Source organism: Nycticebus coucang, chromosome 4 (assembly GCF_027406575.1).
Source record: "Nycticebus coucang isolate mNycCou1 chromosome 4, mNycCou1.pri, whole genome shotgun sequence".
Classification (NCBI taxonomy): domain Eukaryota; kingdom Metazoa; phylum Chordata; class Mammalia; order Primates; family Lorisidae; genus Nycticebus; species Nycticebus coucang.
The window spans coordinates 59,563,940-59,583,937 of NC_069783.1; the positions used below are offsets into that span (position 1 = coordinate 59,563,940).

The 19,998-nt window shown below is 37.8% G+C and overlaps 1 protein-coding gene across 6 annotated transcripts in view; it reads left to right on the forward strand.

The window, feature by feature from the left end:
• SANBR (SANT and BTB domain regulator of CSR) overlaps window positions 1-19,998 on the forward strand; it is a 66,586-nt gene that overhangs the window by 19,990 nt on the left and 26,598 nt on the right. For all 6 annotated transcript variants that reach the window (XR_008379655.1, XM_053589220.1, XM_053589222.1 and 3 more), the window contains 6 exons: window positions 283-341; window positions 1,681-1,841; window positions 6,756-6,842; window positions 6,951-7,061; window positions 9,124-9,247; window positions 13,041-13,193. Coding sequence is in view for 5 of the 6 variants with exons in the window: in XM_053589220.1 (XP_053445195.1) it covers window positions 283-341; window positions 1,681-1,841; window positions 6,756-6,842; window positions 6,951-7,061; window positions 9,124-9,247; window positions 13,041-13,193 (695 nt within the window). In the remaining variant the exon portion in view is untranslated. The remainder of the gene's footprint in view (window positions 1-282; window positions 342-1,680; window positions 1,842-6,755; window positions 6,843-6,950; window positions 7,062-9,123; window positions 9,248-13,040; window positions 13,194-19,998) is intronic.

Genomic DNA, 19,998 nt, shown 5'->3' on the forward strand with positions numbered 1-19,998 from the left:
AGAGAAGTTTGCATATGTTCTGTTTTTACTGGGAGACTTTTTACTTGATATGACTCTAACTGCAAAGCAGATTTACTGTGCATTTTCTCTATACTCTTAAGTTTTAAAATTAAATTTTCTTTCCTTTGCATATCTAACCCATATTATAGAGTAAAGCTGTGCTAAATTTGTCTATGAAAGTTAACATCTCTTTTAAGGTGAGAAGGAACCTGTTCTGAGGATATGGATATTGAGGTGCACATCAGAAAGACAATCTAATTTCTTTGTTTTTATTTTTTTTAGAGCCAGGAAACGTCATTTCAATTCTTATTTCTTCAGAGTTCTTGAAAATGGATTCATTAGTAAGTATTAATCAAAAGAAATTAAAGCTTTCTATTCACTTACACTTTTTTCCCTTCAAATGTCTAGAAAATTTTAATACATCTTCCTAAATTAATTGCTAATTCTAGAATGTGATTTCAATAGAATAAATTTCTGCTTGTTTGGAAGTACTTTGTTCGGTGGAAAAGGGGTTAAGATTACTACATATCATTTGTATGTTATGCCTATAAAGCAAGCAATTAATCCTCAACATGGAGCTCACTGTTATGTGAGATGAAACTAAACAAAATTAACTTTATTCCAAAGGGATTTTACCCTATGGCCAAATTAAGTTAAAATTAATTGAAATAGGCCAAGTGAGGTGGCTCACGTCTATAATCCTGGGACTCTCAGAGGCCAAAGCGAGTGGATTGCTTCGCTCAGGAGTTCAAGACCAGCCTGAGCAAAAGAGAGACCCTGTCTCTACAAAAAATAGAAAACTTAGGTGGGTTGTGACAGGTGCCTAGTCTTAGTTCTGGGGGCTGAGGCAGAAGGATTGCTTTACAGGAGTTTCAGGTTGCTGTGAGCCAAGCTGACACAACAGTACTCTATCCTAGAGCAACAGGGTGAGACTCTGTCTCAAAAAAAAAAAATTGAATTTTTAAAAATTTAGAGGACCAGGTGTGGTGGATCACACCTATAATCCTAGCACTCTGGTAGGCCAAGGCAGGTGGATTGCTCAGGAGTTCAAGACCAGCCTGAGCAAGAGCAAGACCCCATCTCTGAAAAGAGCCAGGCGTTGTGGTGGGCGCCTGTGGTGCCAGCTACTCAGGTGGCTGAGGCAAGAGGATCACTTGAGCCCAAGAGTTTGATGTTGCTGTGAGCTGTGACACCATGGCACTCTACCCAGGATGACAAAGTGTGAAACTCTGTCTCAAAAAAAAAAAAAAAGGATGAATACACCTCAGGTTGAAGAGAGGGGAAGGAAAAGAGCAAACCCAACACAAGTGAGAAACCCCGGAATTAACTGAAATTTTGTTTTTGCCACCCAGAGAAAAGGAGACTTAAAATTATAACTAAATTCAATTATAGGAAATTATATATCTTGTATACTTGACTTTATAGACTAAGATTTTTACCTGCCACAACCATAAAAGATACATGATTGTTAAAAATTTTCTAAAGAAGGTTGAAAATATTTTTCAGTATGTATGTATGTGTTTACAAATTTGACCTGCAGGACCACTTTGGAATAGTGTAGATTCACTCAAATAGGCAAAACCCAGTCAGTGCCTAGCAATACATGGATTAGGCTTTTAATGAATTTTATCTTTGAAAGTTATTGCTGTGACATTTGTTTTCTATTCTGTGTTTTTTTAGGTTGAACAATGTATTCAGTATTGCCACAAAAATATGAATGCCATAGTAGCTACCCCTTGCAACATGAACTGTATTAATGCAAATCTTCTTACACGTATAGCTGATCTGTTCACACACAATGAAATTGATGATCTAAAGGACAAAAGAGATAAGTTTAGAAGGTAATTTTTAAAATTTAATTTTAAACTTAATGTTTCTGTTAAATATATTTCTATTTTATATTGGTGAAATGTTTTATTTTTAGAATATATTTAGAAATATATTTCTATTTTATTGTAAGTGAAGCAAAATTTATCCAAAGCTAATGGCTCAGGATAAAAATTAGTAATTGGTCATTTTGTATAATGAACATATGAGCATATAATGATAGTGAATTACAATTCACTACTCAGGGCATAGTGTGCAATGACTGCATCTGTGAATAGACACTGCACTGTAGTCTGGGCAATCTAGTGAGACACCCATCTCTAGAAAATGAAAAAAAAAAAAAAAGACAGGCTTTAGCATGAAGGGGAAGAATAGTATGCCAGGCCACAGTAGTTATATCATTTAATGGCTGTTTAGGTCATAGATAGGAGGATATACTTTATTCTAGGTGTAAATGGAAGCAAAGGAGTGACACAACCTGATTTGTTTTCAAGAGATTATTCTTGAAAAAATAAATGAACAAACTTTAGGGATGCAAGAAAGAAGGAGACCTGTTAGGAAGTTAGTATAGTAGTCTGTTCAGAAATAAAAGGGTTGGCTTGGCTCCCGTAGCACAGTGGGCACTGACCACATGCACCAAGGCTGGTGGGTTCAAACCCAGCCTGGGCCTGCTAAACAACAATGACAACTGCAACAACAACAACAACAACAAATAGCCGGGCGTTATGGCAGGCACCTGTAATCCCAGCTACTTGGGAGGCTGAGGCAGGAGAATCACTTCAGCCCAAGAGTTTGAGGTTGCTGTGAGCTGTGTGACGCCACAGCCCTCTACCAGGGACGACATGACACAGTGACTCTGTCTCAAAAAAAAAAAGAAAAAGGTTGGTCTAGGGTAGAAGCAGTAAAGCTGGAAAGAAATAAATGGATGCAGGATATGTTATAAGAAAAATTTGATAGATTTGTGAATAGGATAATGTAGAAAGAAAGAGAGGATTCTGGGATAAATGTTAGGTTTTTAGCTTGAACAACTAAGTGGATACTAATACCATTAATGGAGAAAGGAAAGATTGGGAGAAGAAAGATTAGGGTTAGAGAAATCAAGAGATGAAGGGTGGCGCCTGTGGCTCAGTCAGTAAGGTGCCGGCCCCATATACCGAGGGTGACGGGTTCAAACCCAGCCCCGGCCAAACTGCAACCAAAAAATAGCCGGGCGTTGTGGCAGGCGCCTGTAGTCCCAGCTACTCGGGAGGCTGAGGCAAGACAATCGCTTAAGCCCAGGAGTTGGAGGTTGCTGTGAACTGTGTGATGCCATGGCACTCTACCGAGGGCCATAAAATGAGACTCTGTCTCTACAAAAAAAAAAAAAGAGAGAGAGAAATCAAGAGATGGATTTGAGTCTTGTTGAGATTATTTAATATACTTCTTAGACATCCAGGTAGAATGGCCTATAGATAGTCAAATATATTAGTTTGAAGTTTAGGTCAAAGGTCAGGGCTTTAAACAGAAATTTAAGAGTTAGAAGAGGTGTGAACCTAGGGAACTAGATGAAATTTCCTAACAAGAGAAGATTCTAATTAGCGTGTGTATGTGTCCTGTTCAAGAAATATTTGGCTACCTAAATGTGGCAAAGGTATTCTATGTTTTTTCTCTTATTCATCTTGAATTAATTTTTGTGTGGTACGAGGTAAGGGTTAAGGTTCATTTGTTTTTTCAAATAGCTATCTTGTGAGCACAGCACTATATATTGAAAAAGACCATCCTTTTCCCACTGAATTACAGTGGCACCTTTACTATAAATCAGAACACTATATATGAAATCTGTTTCTGAATTATCTATTTTGTTTTATTGATTTGTCTATCCTTATTTCAGTAGCCACATTGCCTCATTTACAGTAGCCTTATAATAATTTTTGATATCTAGTAATCTAAATTTTTAAGTTTTGCCTTTCTTCAGGATTACTGTCCTAGCTATTTTAGATTCTTTGCATTTCCATATAATTTTTTTTAATTATTTATTTATTTTTATTTATTTATTTATTAATTTTGAGATAGAGTCTCACTATGTCACCTTCAATGGAGTGCTGTGGCATCACAGCTCACAGCAACCTCAAACTCTTGGGTTTAAGCGATTCTCTTGCCTCAGCTTCCCAAGTAGCTGTGACTATAGGTGCCTGCCACACGCCTGGCTATTATTTTGTTGTGGTTGTCATTGTCGTTTAGCAGGCCTGGGCTGGGTTGGAACCCTCCAGTCTCAGTGTATGTGGCCAGCTCCATAACCATTGTGCTACGGGTGCCAAGCCTCCATATAAATTTTTTTGTCCATTTTCTCTTTCTCACACACACCTGTTGGCATTTGGGAATAATATGGAAACTGTAGATCAATTTAAGAAAATTAAACATCTTAATAATATTGGGTCTTTCTGTCCATGAACATGGTATAACCTCTATTTATTTGAGTCTTCCTTAATTTATTTCAGCAGTGCCTTATACTTTTTGGTGTAGAGATATTCTTCCTTTTTAAATTAAATTTATTGCTATGTATTTAAATTTTTGATGCTATTATAAATGCTATTCTTATTTTATTTTTTAATTGTGTTAGCAAGATAGCATTAAAAAGGCTACCCAATATTTAGAGGTTCAGCAGAGAAGTAGCCATTAAAGGGGCCTGAAAATGAGAAGCTAGAGAAGTAAAAGAAAAGGCAAAAGATAATCTTTCAAAAGGAGGAAATGTTTAAGTGACCAAATATGTGGAATGCTGCTATCCTGCTATAGTAGATGAGGACAAAAATGTGACCAATTGTATTTAGAAAATTTTTCCTGATGTTTCTCTCTGAAGGAGTGCTAAGAAAGTTAGCAGTAGCTATCAGAGATAGGTAGGCTCTAGAGAGGATTTTTTTTTTAAAGAAGAGGGATACTTGATTTTTTTAAATGCTGACCCATTGGAGAAGAAGAAATTGATAATGCATTGAATTATGTAAGAATTTAGTTCTTAAGGAAAATGAAACAGAGAAATTATCTAAGAGCTAAATAACTAAAAACAGGAATGGAATCCTAAATCTAAATTTGGTCTTTAATAACAACAGACATTACACAAGGAAAAATGGAGACAGGCAGGAAGTATATCTGGAATTAAAGACACACTTAGAAGACTTTAAGTTCAATCTTATTATATATAATAATAAAGTAGTTAATATTTATTGAATGCTTAATATTATATCTGACACTTTTTTTTGGTGGTTTTTGGCTGGGGCTGGTTTTGAACCCACCATCTCTGGGATATGGGGCCGGCGCCCTACTCCTTTGAGCCACAGGCACCGCCCTATATTTGGCACTTTTTATAAACATCATTTATGGGCTGAACATGGTGGCTCATGCCTGAAATTATAATTCCAGCACTTCGGGAGTCTGAGGAGGGAGGATCACTTGAGGACAGGAGTTTGAGACCAGTCTGGGCAATATAGTGAAACCCTATCATATCAAAAATATTTTTTAAAAAAATTAGCTACGTGTTCATGTGTGCCTGAATTCTAGCTACTTGGCAGGCTGAAGCGTGAGGATCTATTGAGTCCAGGAGTTTGAAGCTGCAATGATCTGTGATTGTGTCAGTGCATTCTAACCTGGGTGACAGAGTGAGACTCTGTCTCAAAAGATGAGTAAATAAAATAAAATTTTTTTAAATAATTTAATTCTCCTAAAACTATAGAAGGTTGAAATTATCAACCACATATTTTTTTTTTTTTGAGTCATTATTCTTTTGCCCAGGCTAGAGGGCCATGGCCTCAGCCAAGCTCACAGCAACCTCAAGCTCCTGGGTCAAGGCAGTCCTGCCTAGCTTCCCAAGTAGCTGGGACTGTAGGCATCTATCACAATGCTCAGCTAATTTTTTCTACTTTTAGTAGAGACAGGATCTCCTTCTTGCTCAGGCTGGACTCAAACTCTTGAGCTCAAGGGACTCTCCTGCCTTAGCTTCCCAGAGTGCTAGGATTACAGGCATGAGCCACTGTACCTGGCTTCAACCACGTTTCAAAGATGAGAAAATGAGGTTCAAACAGGTTAAACTGCCAAAGATCATATACCTAGTTATTGGTAGTCCTGAATTGTGAAATTCTCAAAATCTTTAATCTTGACTATTACACTAACAAAGGATTTAAAGAAAGGTAGATAGTCATCAATCTTGTATTTCTTGTGAAAATAGATTTTTTTTTTTTTTGAGACAGAGTCTCACTCTCTTGCCCCACGCTAGAGAGTTGTGGGATCATAGCTCACAGCAACATCAAACTCTTGGGCTCAAGCTATCCTCTTGCTTCAGCCTTCCAAGTAGCTGGGACTTACAGGTACCATGATGCCCAGCTAGGTTTTTTTTCCATTTTTAGGAGAGATGGGTCTTGCTCTTGCTCAGGCTGGTCTGGAACTCCTGAGCTCAAGGGATCCACCCACCTCAGCCTCTCAGATTGCTAGCAGTACAGGCATAAGCTACTATGCCCAGCCCTGAAAATAGATTATTTATCAAGTAGTTTTCATTTGTAGGTTTATTTACTTAGAACATCAAAAATGTATTACTAGGCTGCGTGTGATACCTTACCAGCCTGAGTAAGAACAAGATCCTGTCACTACAAAAAATAGAAAAATGAGTGAGGCATGGTGGTGCACACCTGTAGTCCAGCTACTCTGGAGGCTGAGGCCGGAGAATCACTTGAGCCCAGGAATTTGAGGTTGCAGTAAACTGTGATAATGCCACTGCATTCTAGCTGGGGTGACAGAGACCCTGTCTCAGAAAAAAAAAGTATTATAAACTTCCAAAGAAAGCCCCTCTAAGGTTTTACTAATCTTATTTTATACATGCACAGAGAGGTCTGTTTATTTTTATTACTATAATTTTAGTAAAGTAGACTTAGAAAATTAATATTTTGGTCATTTGTTGTTAATAGTAAACTTTTTTGTAAGAAGATTGAGAGACTGTTTGATCCTGAGTACTTGAATCCAGATTCTCGGAGTAACGCAGCAACTTTGTACAGGTATAGTAACATGCTTTTCCTTCCCTATGCTTTATAATGTAGCTATATTGTTTAATTTACTACATTTAAAATTTTCTTCTTGGATTTTATGTCGTCTTTGTGTTATAGATGCTGTTTGTGTAAGAAACTTCTAACAAAAGAAACAGAAAGAAGAATTCCTTGTATTCCTGGAAAAATCAATGTGGATCAACATGGAAATATTATCTATATTCACATAAGGTGAAGTGACAATAAAATATAGTTTTTTAAATGTGAACTTCTATCTAATACAAGAACTAGTAAAAATAATCATGAAATAAATGTGACTTTCTAGTGTGTTTATAAAAGCATAACTACTTTTATACAGGACAGGATAACATCTTTTCTGTATGTAATCCAACTTTGATTTAGAAAGATACTACTTTCAAAACAAAGTTATAGAAGTTACATTTTATTTATTGGGTAAATTTTATAATTTTTTAAACTTTAAAGTGATAAAATTTATTGTATATTAATCCTGAAAGATATTCTTGTCAGTGCCATTAAAATGATTTCTTCTTACTGAAAGATTTAATTATCTATGTAAATGTTATAATTAATTTTGCAAGAGAACCAAATTTTCTTTCAGGTGAATTTTGGTGAGTTAAGAAAATTGTCTTGGGTGGCGCCCATAGCTCAGTGGGTAGGGAGCCGGCCACATGCACCAAGGCTGGCAGTTTTGAACACGACCTGGGCAAGCTAAATAGCAATGACAGCTGCAACAACAAAAAAATAGCCAGGCATTGTGGCGGGTGCCTGTAGCCCCAGGTACTTGGGAGGCTGTGGTAAGAGTATTGCTTATACCCAGGAGTTGGAGGTTGCTGTGAGCTGTGATGCCACGGCACTCTACCAAGGGTGACATAGTAAGACTCTGTCTCAAAAAGAAAATTGTCTTTTAATATTTTACTTTCTGGGGTCTATTTGGTTTTCATTCTTTGTCAGTATTCCATTAATATACATTCCGTTAATACTTAACACATATTTCTTTTTATGTTCAAAGCAAGTTCTCATTCTGAGTTGGAGGAGGGTATTGTAAATTGGTATAATGTTTCAGGAAGACAGAAACCACATTCTACTGCTAGGAATTTATCGAGTAATGTTGAATTTGTGAAAGCATTTAACAAGAACATTTATTGCTGTATTGTTTAAATAGCCAAAAAAGGGAAAACAAATGATAAGCAAACTAAAATATACCCACATCAGTAGTATATTTGTATAAAACACATCTAATCAATTCTTAACATGTAGCCTTTAAGAATAATGTTGTAAAAGTTGGCCAAGCATGGTGGCTCACACCTGTAATCCTAGCACTCTGGGAGGCCGAGGTGGATGAATTACCTGAGCTCACAGGTTCAAGACCAGGTTAAGCAAGAACAAGACCCCATTCTCTAAAAATAGCCAGGTGCTGTGGCAGGCACCTGTAGTCCCAGCTACTTGAGAGGCTAAGGCCAGAGTCACATGAGCCCAAGAGTTTGAGGTTGTTGTGAGCTATGACACCATGGCACTCTACCTAGAGTGACAAAGTGAGACTGTGTCTCAAAAAATAAATAAATAAATAAAATGGTTCATTCTTCTCTTAGTACAATAATCAGGGAATCTTCATTAGTTAATGTAAACACCTAGAATTTTATGCTCATTTTTGTCTTGAGACTTGATTCACCTTTTGAAAATTACTTCCATTCTAGCAGCAATAACTATTAATAGTATGTGGAAAAGTAATTGATATTAATTTCAACATCATTTATGTTGTTCTATTAAAAGTATTTTTCTACAAGTCAGCAGGTGATACACATTTTAAAACTTCCTTTTAAAGTGTGGGCACATTGGCTCACACCTATAATCCTAGCACTTTGAGAGGCTGAGGCAGGAGGATTGCTTGAGCCCAGAAGTTCAAGACCAGCCTGAGTAACACAGCAAGAACCTACAAAAAAAATAGAAAAATTAGCTAAGTGTTTTGGTGCATACTTGTAGTCCTAGCTGCTTGGGAGGCTGAAGTGGGAGGATTGCTCAAACCCAGGACTTTGATGTTGCAGTGAGTTATGATCACGTCACTGTACTCTAGCCCAAGCAACAGAGCAAAACCCTTTTGTCTACAGAATAGACAAACACCCAAATGTAATTTTGTCTGTCTTTCAGGGTAGTACACATCATATCCATCAGTTGGGGAACGTTCTTAGAAATAAGCCACAAATTTAAAAGCATCTGTTTAAAACATTTTTTTTTTTAGTTTTGTTTGCTTATAAAATTGAGGCTCTTTCCCCAGAGATAAGACGTGGGATGTTCATGAGTATTTGAATAGTCTTTTTGAAGAATTAAAATCTTGGAGAGATGTATATTGGCGTTTGTGGGGAACGATCAACTGGCTGACATGTTCAAGGTGCTGTCAGGTGAGTTGTGTTTTTTTGGTTTTTTTTACAATACCCTGCTCTGCAAACATTGGGAATAGGGTTCTTTTGATATCTGCTATTTAATTAGTATATTTGGATGTGTTTGGATAATAACCCAACATCTCTTAAAAAAAAAAAAAGAAAAAGAAATAGCTGGGTACACTAGTTCAATCCTGTAATCCTAGCACTCTGGGAGGCCAAGGCAGGTGGATTGCTTGAGCTCAGCAGCCAAGAGATCAGCCTGAGCAAGAGTGAGACCCCATTTCTACTAAAAATAGAAAAACTAGCCAGGTGTGGTGGCGCACCCATGCCTGTAGTCCCAGCCACTTGGGAGACTGAGGAAAGAGGATTGCCTAAGCCCAAGAGTTTGAGGTTGTTGTGCCCTGGATGCCACAACACTCTAGTCTGGGCAACAGAGTGAGACTCTGTCTCCAAAAAAAAAAAAAGAAAAGGAAAAAAGTAGTGGCAAAACTAATGGTACTATGAACATTGCTTGCATCTGGCTTCATTTCTCTTACCACGTTTCTTCTTTCTCTTTTCTATTTTCATTCCTGAAATAATCAATTCCATGTTGAATTTTTAGAAAAGCAACAGGTTTTAAGTAATCAAGTTGATTTTTTCAATGGAAAAAAATATGGAATCCTTATTGCCTTCAATTATTTTTAGCCAAACTGTGTCTTTGTTGGCCCATACATTTCCATAGAAATTCAGAAACATTTTTGCAATTATGATGCTGTTGATATGTGCCCTGTTGCAATAATAATTCTGTTCTTTAAAAGTTTTTGCTCTCCTTTTATAAATGAAGTCTATAATAAAAGTATAAGAAAGCTTTCTATTTAAAGGAACCTATAATAAACCCTTTATGAAATAGGTCTTTATAAGTTACAGGGAGGGGGACTAATTAATTCTAGTTACAAATTAATCTTATAGGTAAATCTAGAGTTTCCTGTGCATACTTATAATTTCTTACGAATTCCTGAAGGCTTCCTCTTCTCAGTAATTTTCTGTCACTTGGGTAATGATTTTTAGTAGAAAGAAGGAAAAGAGCTTATCAAAATTATCACAGTGGGATTTAAAACTGTATAAGGTCCCACCCAATGGATTCGCTGTGTTCCTGTAATTTTTTAAATATCAGGTGTAATTGAAGTATAATATAAATACAGTACATGCTTTTTGTGAGGTTTGACACACGCATACAGTTGTGTAAGTACCTTTACAATCAAAGCATAGAACACTTCTATTACTAAAAAATTTTCTTTGTGCCCCTTTTCAGTCAATTTTTTATTTTGCCCTAGCCTCTGGCAACCACTGATCTGTTTCCTATCTCTATTGGTTTGCCTGTTCCAGAGTGTCATATAAATAGAATCATATGATATTTAGCGTCTCGAGTCCAGCTTCTCTCACTTAGCAAAACGGTAGTGAAATTTATGCATGTTGTTTCATGAATCATTTGTTCTTTTTTATTGCTAAGTAGCAGTCTTTTGTAAGAATATATCACAGTATGTTTAGCCATTCACTAGTCGAAGGATATTTGTAGTGTTTCTAGTTTGGGCTGTTGTGAAGAAAGCTGCTGTGAACATTTCCATACAGATTTTCATGTGAATTTGGGGTTTTACTTCCCTTAGTTAATTACCTAGGAGTAGGATTACAGGGTTGTATAGTGAATTTTAACATTTACCATGCCTGATAGTTTTCCACGGTCTCTGAACTATTTTGCGTTTCTACCAGCCATGTTTTATATAAGACATATATAGTTAGTTCACATCTATATGGTAGTTACTCCACATCTCACTAGCAGTTGATATTGTCATGTTTGGGTTTTTTTGTTGTTATTAGTCTAATTGGTATATAGTGGTCCTCATCACAACTGGAACATCATTTATGTCAGGGTGATCAAGCTTCTAAAATCTGACTTGTTTAATAGGAATTTTATTCTTCTTCTTTCTAGCACATTGAATATTGGCAGATAATATTTACTATTATGGAGAATTCATAAACTCATAAAACTGTTTATAAAATATTGTGTCATGAGAATATATATATTACAGCTTTAATCAGAATCAAAATTTTTAATTAAAAGCCATTACTTAGTGCTGGGCATGGTGGTTCACATCATGTATAATCCTGGCATTTTGGGAGGCTGAGATTGATTGAGGTCAGGAATTCAAGACCAGCCTGAACAAGAGTGAGATACCATCTCTACCAAAAATAGAAATACTGAGGCAAGAAGATCACTTGAGCTCAAGAGTTTGAGGTTTCTTTGAGCTATGATGATGCCACAGCACTCTACCCAGGGTGACAGCTTGAGACTATCTCAAAAAAAAAAAAAAAAGATAGATCAAAGGTTCTGTATTTTTTTAAGGTAAATATTTAACTCAAGCTTGTAAGTCCAATACTTTAAAAGGCCTAAGTTGGAGGATTGCTTGAGGCCAGGAATTCAAGACCAGCCCAGACAACAAAACCAGACACTGTCTCTATAAAAAATTTATTAATAAAAATTAGCTAGGCATGGTGGCCCATAGACCTACTACTCCGGAGACTGAGTTGGGAGGATCCCTATAGCCCAGGAGTTTAATGCCACAGTGGTCTATGATCACACCACTTCAGCTTAGTCAACAGAGGAAGATCCTGTCTCTTTTAAAAATAAATAAATAGGGCGGCACCTGTGGCTCAGTCGGTAAGGCGCCGGCCCCATATACCAAGGGTGGCGGGTTCAAACCCAGCCCCGGCCAAAAACTGCAACCAAAAAATAGCCAGGCGTTGTGGCGGGCGCCTGTAGTCCCAGCTACTCGGGAGGCTGAGGCAGGAGAATCGCTTAAGCCCAGGAGTTGGAGGTTGTTGTGGGCTGTGTGAGGCCACTGCACTCTGCCCAGGGCCATAAAGTGAGACTCTGTCTCTACAAAAAAAAAAAATAATAAAAAAATAAAATAAATAAATAAATAACCGGGCAGCGCCTGTGGCTCAGCAGGTAGGGCTCCAGCCCCATATGCCGAGGGTGGCGGGTTCAAACCCAGCCCCGGCCAAACTGCAATAAAAAAATAGCCGGGCGTTGTGGTGGGCGCCTGTAGTCCCAGCTACTTGGGAGGCTGAGTCAAGAGAATCGCCTACGCCCAAGGATTTGGAGGTTGCTGTGAGCTGTGTGACGCCACCGCACTCTACCGAGGGCGATAAGGTGGGACTCTGTCTCTACAAAAAATAAATAAAATAAATAAGTAAATAAATAACCAAATGATGCAAAATTTTATTTTTCTTTGGAAAACTTTTGAGGTGATTGATTTGAATGTACTCCAAGTCAGTTTAATTAATTTGAATTCTGAGTAAGGTGATTTTGGTTTTTGCTGTGTAATTAGCTATATTGGGGTAGAATTATATACCATAAAATTCACTCATTTATTCATTTTAAGTATGATTCACTGATTTTTTAGTATATTTACAGAGTTGTGCAGCCATCACCACCATCCAGTTTTAGTACATTTACCTTATGTAACAATAGGAGGAAGACCAGTGTTGTCAGGAAAGTTAAGGAAGTAGTGTATAAATAGAGAGAGAGTGGTCTGTGGTGTATAATACTGATAAAAAGTATGTAAGTACAGAAAGGTCCCTGTGCTCATTTGCTGCTCCCTCCCATTAACCTCCAACCCTTGGCAACCACTAATCTACTTTATGTCTCTATATTTGGCCTTATCTGCACATTGCATATAGATGGAATGTACAGTATATGTTTTCAAGTATTTTTGAGATATAGTTTCATTGTAGGAATAATAATTGATTTTATATATTTTTTTTTATTTAGGCATTTCTCTGTATTGAATTTTCACATTGTCAGTTCCACCCAGAAACAGTCATTTATCCTGCTGCAGCAGGTTCATCGACTGCTGTTGGCACTGGGGTTTACCCCTGCTGTAGCCAGAAGGTTCTTCGGTTTGACCCCACTCAGCTTACAAAGGTAAATTTTGAACATTGCCCTTTTGTAGTTACAGTCCTTAAAGTACATAAAAGTAGCACATTCATGTAGAAAAGACTTCAAACAGTACATAAGTAAGTATAGGAAAAATAAGTTACCCTTTACACCACTCCCCCATTCTCCATCTCTTCTTAGAGGTAACCGCCATTAACAGTTTCCTTTCAGACTTTATTTTGTATACTTGAGGTACAGATTATATGTATGATAGTTTTTTGTATTGGAAATGAGATCATATTATTCATATTCTATAAGTTTTTTCATTCAAAAACTTATCTAGGTTATCATTTTATTTAACTGCTGTGTACTATTCCAGCCTATACATACATAACAATTTATTTAACCATTCTCCTATTGATGAACATTTAGGTTATTTCCAGATTGATGGTATTACAGTGTTGCAATGAACATCTTTGTATATATATCTTGGTACAATATGTGAGTATTGCTATAGGTTAGATTCCTCAATCACTTACACCTTTGAAAATATCATGTAATTAAATTTCACGACTGTATGAAAGGAACATAAGCTCTTCTTCATCATCATCATCAGTGCAAAAAATATTTATAAAGCACCAAAGATGTGCCCCACACACACTGTACAAGGCAAAGGATAGCATTTGAAATTAGTTTCTGCTTTCATGTAAGTTACAGCTCAGGCAGTAATACCAAAAGGGAAAAAAAGCACACGAAGAAATGTTTGAAGAAGTATAGAGGGCCATAATATCTATAACAGGCTGATATGATCCAGCCATTGAAGTCAAGGAAAGCTTTGAAAGAATTGGCATTTGGTTGAGTCTGGAGGATTCATAGGATTATGGGAGGTGAAGAGGAAGGGAAGGGGCATTCCATTCAAACCAGCAAGGCTGCCAGGAACAGTAAGGGAAACCGGAAGAAACTGAGGCTGTCGTGGAAAACGTGCATAGTTCAAGAAAAGGCCAGAGAGGTAAGTAGGTATCAGGCCATGCAGGGGCAAGTCCTTGTAGGCCATGTTAGAATTTTTCTTTTATCTCAGGATTTGAAAGTATCACTTGCAGTATGGAGAATGGCTTGGGAAGTAGTCAGTGGAGTCAGCTACAAAAGGAGGGTATCGCAGTCATTTTAAAGAATGATGGTAGGTGAAGAGAGGTGATGAATTCAGTATTTAAGAGGTGAAACTGAGGTGACTTGACAGATTGTATCACAGAGAGAGGGAAGAAGTCAAATATGACTTAGTTTCTTGCTGGTGCACTGGTAGTGCTGTTCACTGAGGAAGAAACAGCAGATGGGAATCAGGGTTGGAGAGGCCCATGAGTTCTGTTTTGGACATTTTGAGTTTGAAGGTGCTTTCTGAGCTAACCAGGCAAAGATAATTAAGTATATAAATTTGGAGACTCAGAGAAATGGCTAGGCTGGAAATAATAATGTATGAGTTTTCTTGTAAATAAATGATAATTAAAGCCAGCAGGAATAGGTGAGCATAAGAAGCAGAGGGCTTTGGATGGAACCTAGAGAAACTCTTAACATCTAATGCCTGGATAAAGAAGCCTGAGCCTGAGCAAATGAGAATGATTAGAAGCAGGCAGAATATTGGGAGGAAAACCGAGGATGATGTCAGGAAAGTTAAGGAAGTAACGTATAAGTAGTGTTTCATGGTGCGTAATACTGCTAAGAGGCCAAGTAAAATAATGAAAGAAACGTATCCTTTGGCCTTAGTGACCTGGAATCAAGAGGAATGAAGAGTTGTTTTGGTGGTGTGCTAGATCTACCAGCCAGTATGGGTTGAAAAGTGAGTGGGAGAGGAACGTGTAGGGAAGTATGTAAATGACAGCTGATCTGGGAATTTTGAGAAAGGAGATAGATTTATGTTTATTGTTTCTATTTTTATAAGTCAGTGGAAAGGATGCAGTTGAGAAGGCGAGGTTGATAGTACAAGGTTTATGAGAAGGCAGGGTAGGTGGGATCTTAAGTACATGTGGCAGTATTAGTTAGACAGGAAAAAAGACAGCTCCTCTGTTGTAACAGGACGGAAAAGTAGGATGGTTGCATTTTTTTCTGTTCTCTATAAAGTAGAAGGGAAAGCTATCTGGTAAGAATGAGGGGAAAGAAGGAGAGAAGTATTGAAGGTTTAAAATGGTCTTTTTGGAAAACGGAAGAGTGAATTTCTCAGAGAAATGCTATATGTTGCTATGCAATTCAAGAGCTCATTGGTGATTGGTAATCATAAATTTGAAGTGGAATCCAACATATACCTCTTTATATCACTCTCTCAGCAAAGTAGGCTTTTGCTGCATAAGTATAGGCATGAAAAAATGGGTACTTTAGTCCATTCAGAGTTGGAAGTTTGTCAAGATGGGAGTGATAAAATTTACAGACAAGAAATTTGGGGTACCAGGGTGGCGCCTGTGGCTCAAGGAGTAGGGCGCCGGTCCCATATGCCGGAGGTGGTGGGTTCAAACCCATCCCTGGCCAAAAAAAAAAAAGAAATTTGGGATATGGCATGAATGTTACTGAATAAAGGATCATAGAATTTAAGCTGGATTGGTTTTGTCACATTTGCAATCAATTACCAACTTTGATTAATCAGAAATTTATTGGTGAGGGTAATAGTTACTTACATAATGTTTGTATTTCAGATGTTAATTATGTGCTTTGTATACAAAGTTATTTAAATTGGGTGTGAGGGCACAAGGCAGCTGTAATTGCAGCACTCTGGGAGGCTGAGGCAGGTGGATTACCCGAGCTTATGGGTTGGAGACCAGCCCTGAGCCAGAGCAAGACCCTGTCTCTAAAAACAGCCAGGCATTATAGCGTGTGCCTATAGTTGCAGCTACTTGGGAGCCTGAGGCAAGAGGATTGCTTAAGCCCAAGAGTGTGAGGTTTCTGTGAGCTGTGACCCCACAGCACTCTACCAAGGGAAACAAAGTGAGACTCTGTCTCAAAAAAAAATTTTTTTTTAAATGAATAAATAAATTGGGTGTGAAACTGTAAAATAAGATTAGCTTTATTAGTACCAAGATATTTCATTAATTCCTCATTACTGTGTTTTCAATAACATGATTTTTTTCGTCTTTGCATTTCTTTGTGGTCAGGTTTAAGTTGTGATTCTTTGGTTTATTATCTTCTTACTTGTATTAACTACAAATATTCCATTTATTGGGAGATAATTCAAAGAATAAATAGTAATTAAACTGTCTGATAAGTCTTGTGTGTGACTTCATGTACCAATATTGATTCAGGTGATAGCTTGGGCTAACTGAAAGTCTAAATAGCTCATATCATGATTTATATTTTCAACAATGGCAGACTGAATAATTCAGATCAGTCTATCTAAAGGCAACTAGAAAAAGGTAGATGGAATATAAATATAAAAACCATATTAAAAGTATCAAAAAGCGGGCGGCGCCTGTGGCTCAGTGAGTAGGGCGCCGGCCCCATATGCCGAGGGTGGCGGGTTCAAACCCAGCCCCGGCCAGACTGCAACAAAAAAATAGCCGGGCGTTGTGGCGGGTGCCTGTAGTCCCAGCTGCTCGGGAGGCTGAGGCAAGAGAATCGCATAAGCCCAAGAGTTAGAGGTTGCTGTGAGCCGTGTGACGCCACGGCACTCTGCCGAGGGCGGTACAGTGAGACTCTGTCTCTACAAAAAAAAAAAAGTATCAAAAAGCTATTAAGATAATGAATTAACGTTAATTCTTAATATTTATACAGAAGGTGATAGGAACTCAAAGAAGTGAACCAACCTTTCGGGCCATTTTTGCCTGGGGATGATTACCAATCTGAAAAAGGTGGCTGAAATACTGGGATGAGCTTTTGGTGTCCTGTTAGGATTTTGGGGAATAGTCGGGGTTGAAGGTCTGCCAAAAGTGAGGACATTAATGAATAACCTTCCCACCATTACGTTTGAGTTGAGATTTCAAAGAAAATAAGAGTAAATCAGAAGTAAACCATCCTTGCCTACACTGATGTCTGACTTTGATTCATTTGAATTGCCTAGATTGCCACTATTCCCACCTTTTTACCTAGCAAAAGTAATAAAAATCTTCTTTGGAGAATGATAACATTATTTCCAGGTCTCAAATGATTTTTACAAGCAATTTTTCTAACAAAATATATTCAGCACACAAAGATTATCTGCATAGATAGAAATGAGTTGCCAAAAATGGGAACAGCAGAATTTGGGAGTTTTTTGGATTTGGGGGTTTTTTGTTTTTTTTTTTTTTTAGAAACAGAATCTCACTCTCTTGCCCTGGATAGAGTGCAGTGGTTTCATAGCTCACAGCACCTCAAACTCTTGGGCTACAGTGATCCTCCTGCCTCAGCCTCTCAAATATCTGGGACTAAGTTACCCACCACAATGCTCGGCTAGTTTTTCTATTTTTAGTAGAGACAGGGTCTTAATCTTGCTCAAGCTGGTCTCAAATTCCTGAACTCAGGCTATCCATCTGCCTTGGCCTCCCAGAGTACTATGCTTACAGGCATGAGTCACTACACCCAGCCTGGAACAGCAGAACTTAATTGACAAAAACAGACTTTGAGAACTACAAATATTGGAATTATTAACAGAGCCTATAAAATAGGATTACTAGATTAAGTTAATAGAGGCTAAACTCAGAAATTTTTGGTAGGGAATTATAAAAAGTGACAGGTTTAATTAAAAACAAATATAAATGCTAGAACTAAAAATTCAATAAAGAAATTAAATCTCAGTAGAAAATTTGACAGTTTAGGGTCAGGTGTGGTAATCTCAAGCCTGTAATCTTAGCACTCTGGGAGGACAAGGTGGGAGCCCAGCTTGAGTTTAGGAGTTTGAGACCAGCCTGCGCAAGAGTGAGACCCTGACTGTACAAAAAATAGAAAACTTAGCTGTGTATAGTGGGTTGCTATAGTCCCAGCTACCCAGGAAGCTAAGGCAGGAGGATCACTTGAGCCCAGGAGTGGGAGGTTGCAGTGAGTTGTGGTGATTCCATTGCACTCTAGCCGGGGTGACAGAGTGAGACTCTGTCTTAAAACAACAACAAAAGAAACTTGACAGATTAGATGCAGGTGAGAAATTGAAAGATAAAAGTGAGAAGAAACTTTCTAGAATGAAGTATAGAGAAAAAATGATGAGAAATATATATATAACATACATATTTTTTAAAAAGACCTGCAGAGTACAAGTCTTTAAAATTGTGGTAAAATGTGCAGAACATAAAATGTACCATCTTAACTATGTTAAGTGTATAGCTGTTAAGTACATTCACATTGTTGTATACCTAGTCTTCAGAACTCTTTTCATGTTAGAAAACTGAAACACAGTTCTCCATGTCCCCTTCCTCTAGCCCCTGGCACCTACCTTTCTACTTTCTGTCTCCATGAGTTTGACTGCTCTAGTTACCTCATGTAGTGGAATCATATGGTCTTTGTCTTTTTGCGTTGAAAGATCCAATCTTTTAATTGGATTCCTAATAGGAAAGAAAGAAAAAAGATCAGAGGTAAAATTTGAAGAACTATAGTTGAGGCTTTTCAGAATTATTGAAAGGTTCTAGTTTATAGATTCAAGAATTCCAATGACAAAGCCAGGTGCTATGGCTCATGCTTTTAATCCCAGCTATACTCAGGAGGGTGAGGCAGAAGGATCACTTGAGGGCAGGAGTTCAAGACAAGGCTGGACAACATAGTGTGACCCTGGATCTAAAAACCTTTTTAAAAACTAGCCAGGCACTAGGCACAATAGTGCATGCCTTGTAGTCTCAGATACTTTGGAGGCTGATGTAGGAGGATACCTTAAGCCCAGGAGTTTAAGGGCATAATGAGCTATGATCATACCACTGTACTCGAACCTGGATGACAGAGCAAGACCCTGTCTCAAAAAAAAAGAAAAAAAGGCTGGGTGAAGTGGCTTACACCTGTAATCCTAACACTTGGGGAGGCTAAGGTGGGTGAATAGCCTTAGGTCAGGAGTTTGAGAGCAGCCTGAGCAAGAGCAAGACTCTATCTCTACTAAAAATAGAAAAATTAATCTGGGATCATGGTGGGCACCTGTAGTCCCAGCTGCTCAGGAGGCTGAGGCAGGAGGATTGCTTGAGCCCAGAAATTTGAGGTTACTGTGAGCTAGGCTGATGCCACAGCACTCTATCCTGGGGCAACAAAGTGAGACCTTATCTCACAACAAAAGAAAAAGAAAGATTCCCAGTAAGAGATAAGAAATTCGTACCTTCACATGTAATACTGACTATGTGGAAAACAAAACACAAAAGACATTTTACATAGTAGCCACAGGAAAAAGTACAGAAGCCCTTCAAAGCATTACTAATTAGGCAGAGTTCCCATCTCAGCAGTAGCAGTGGAAGCCAGAGTATAGTCTCCAGGGTCTTCAATGTGCCAAATAACTGATATATACTATACATTTTAAAGTATAACTTCAAAACCAGTAACAATAACCTATAAGTTGCCAGGGTAAGCCGGGCACTGTGTTGTACACCTCTAGTCCCAGCTACTCAGAAAACTAAGGTGTGAGGCTAAGGCTGAGCCCAAGAGTTTGAGTCTAGCCTAAGCAACATAGTGAGACCTGTCTCTAAAAACGTAATGAACTGGAATTGAAATGCCTTGAATTATCTGAAAGGGGGGATATTAACATTTGATAAGTGAGGAGAGGATATTTAACTTTTAATAAGTGACGGATACATACTATAAGTTCTAGAGTAACCACTAAAAGTATAGAGAAATAGCCTCTAAATTAATGTAAGTGAAGAGAGGCAATGGAATGCTAAAAAAATTCAAGGGAGGAAAAAGAAGACTATTGAACAATGCATAATCAGATAATAGAAAA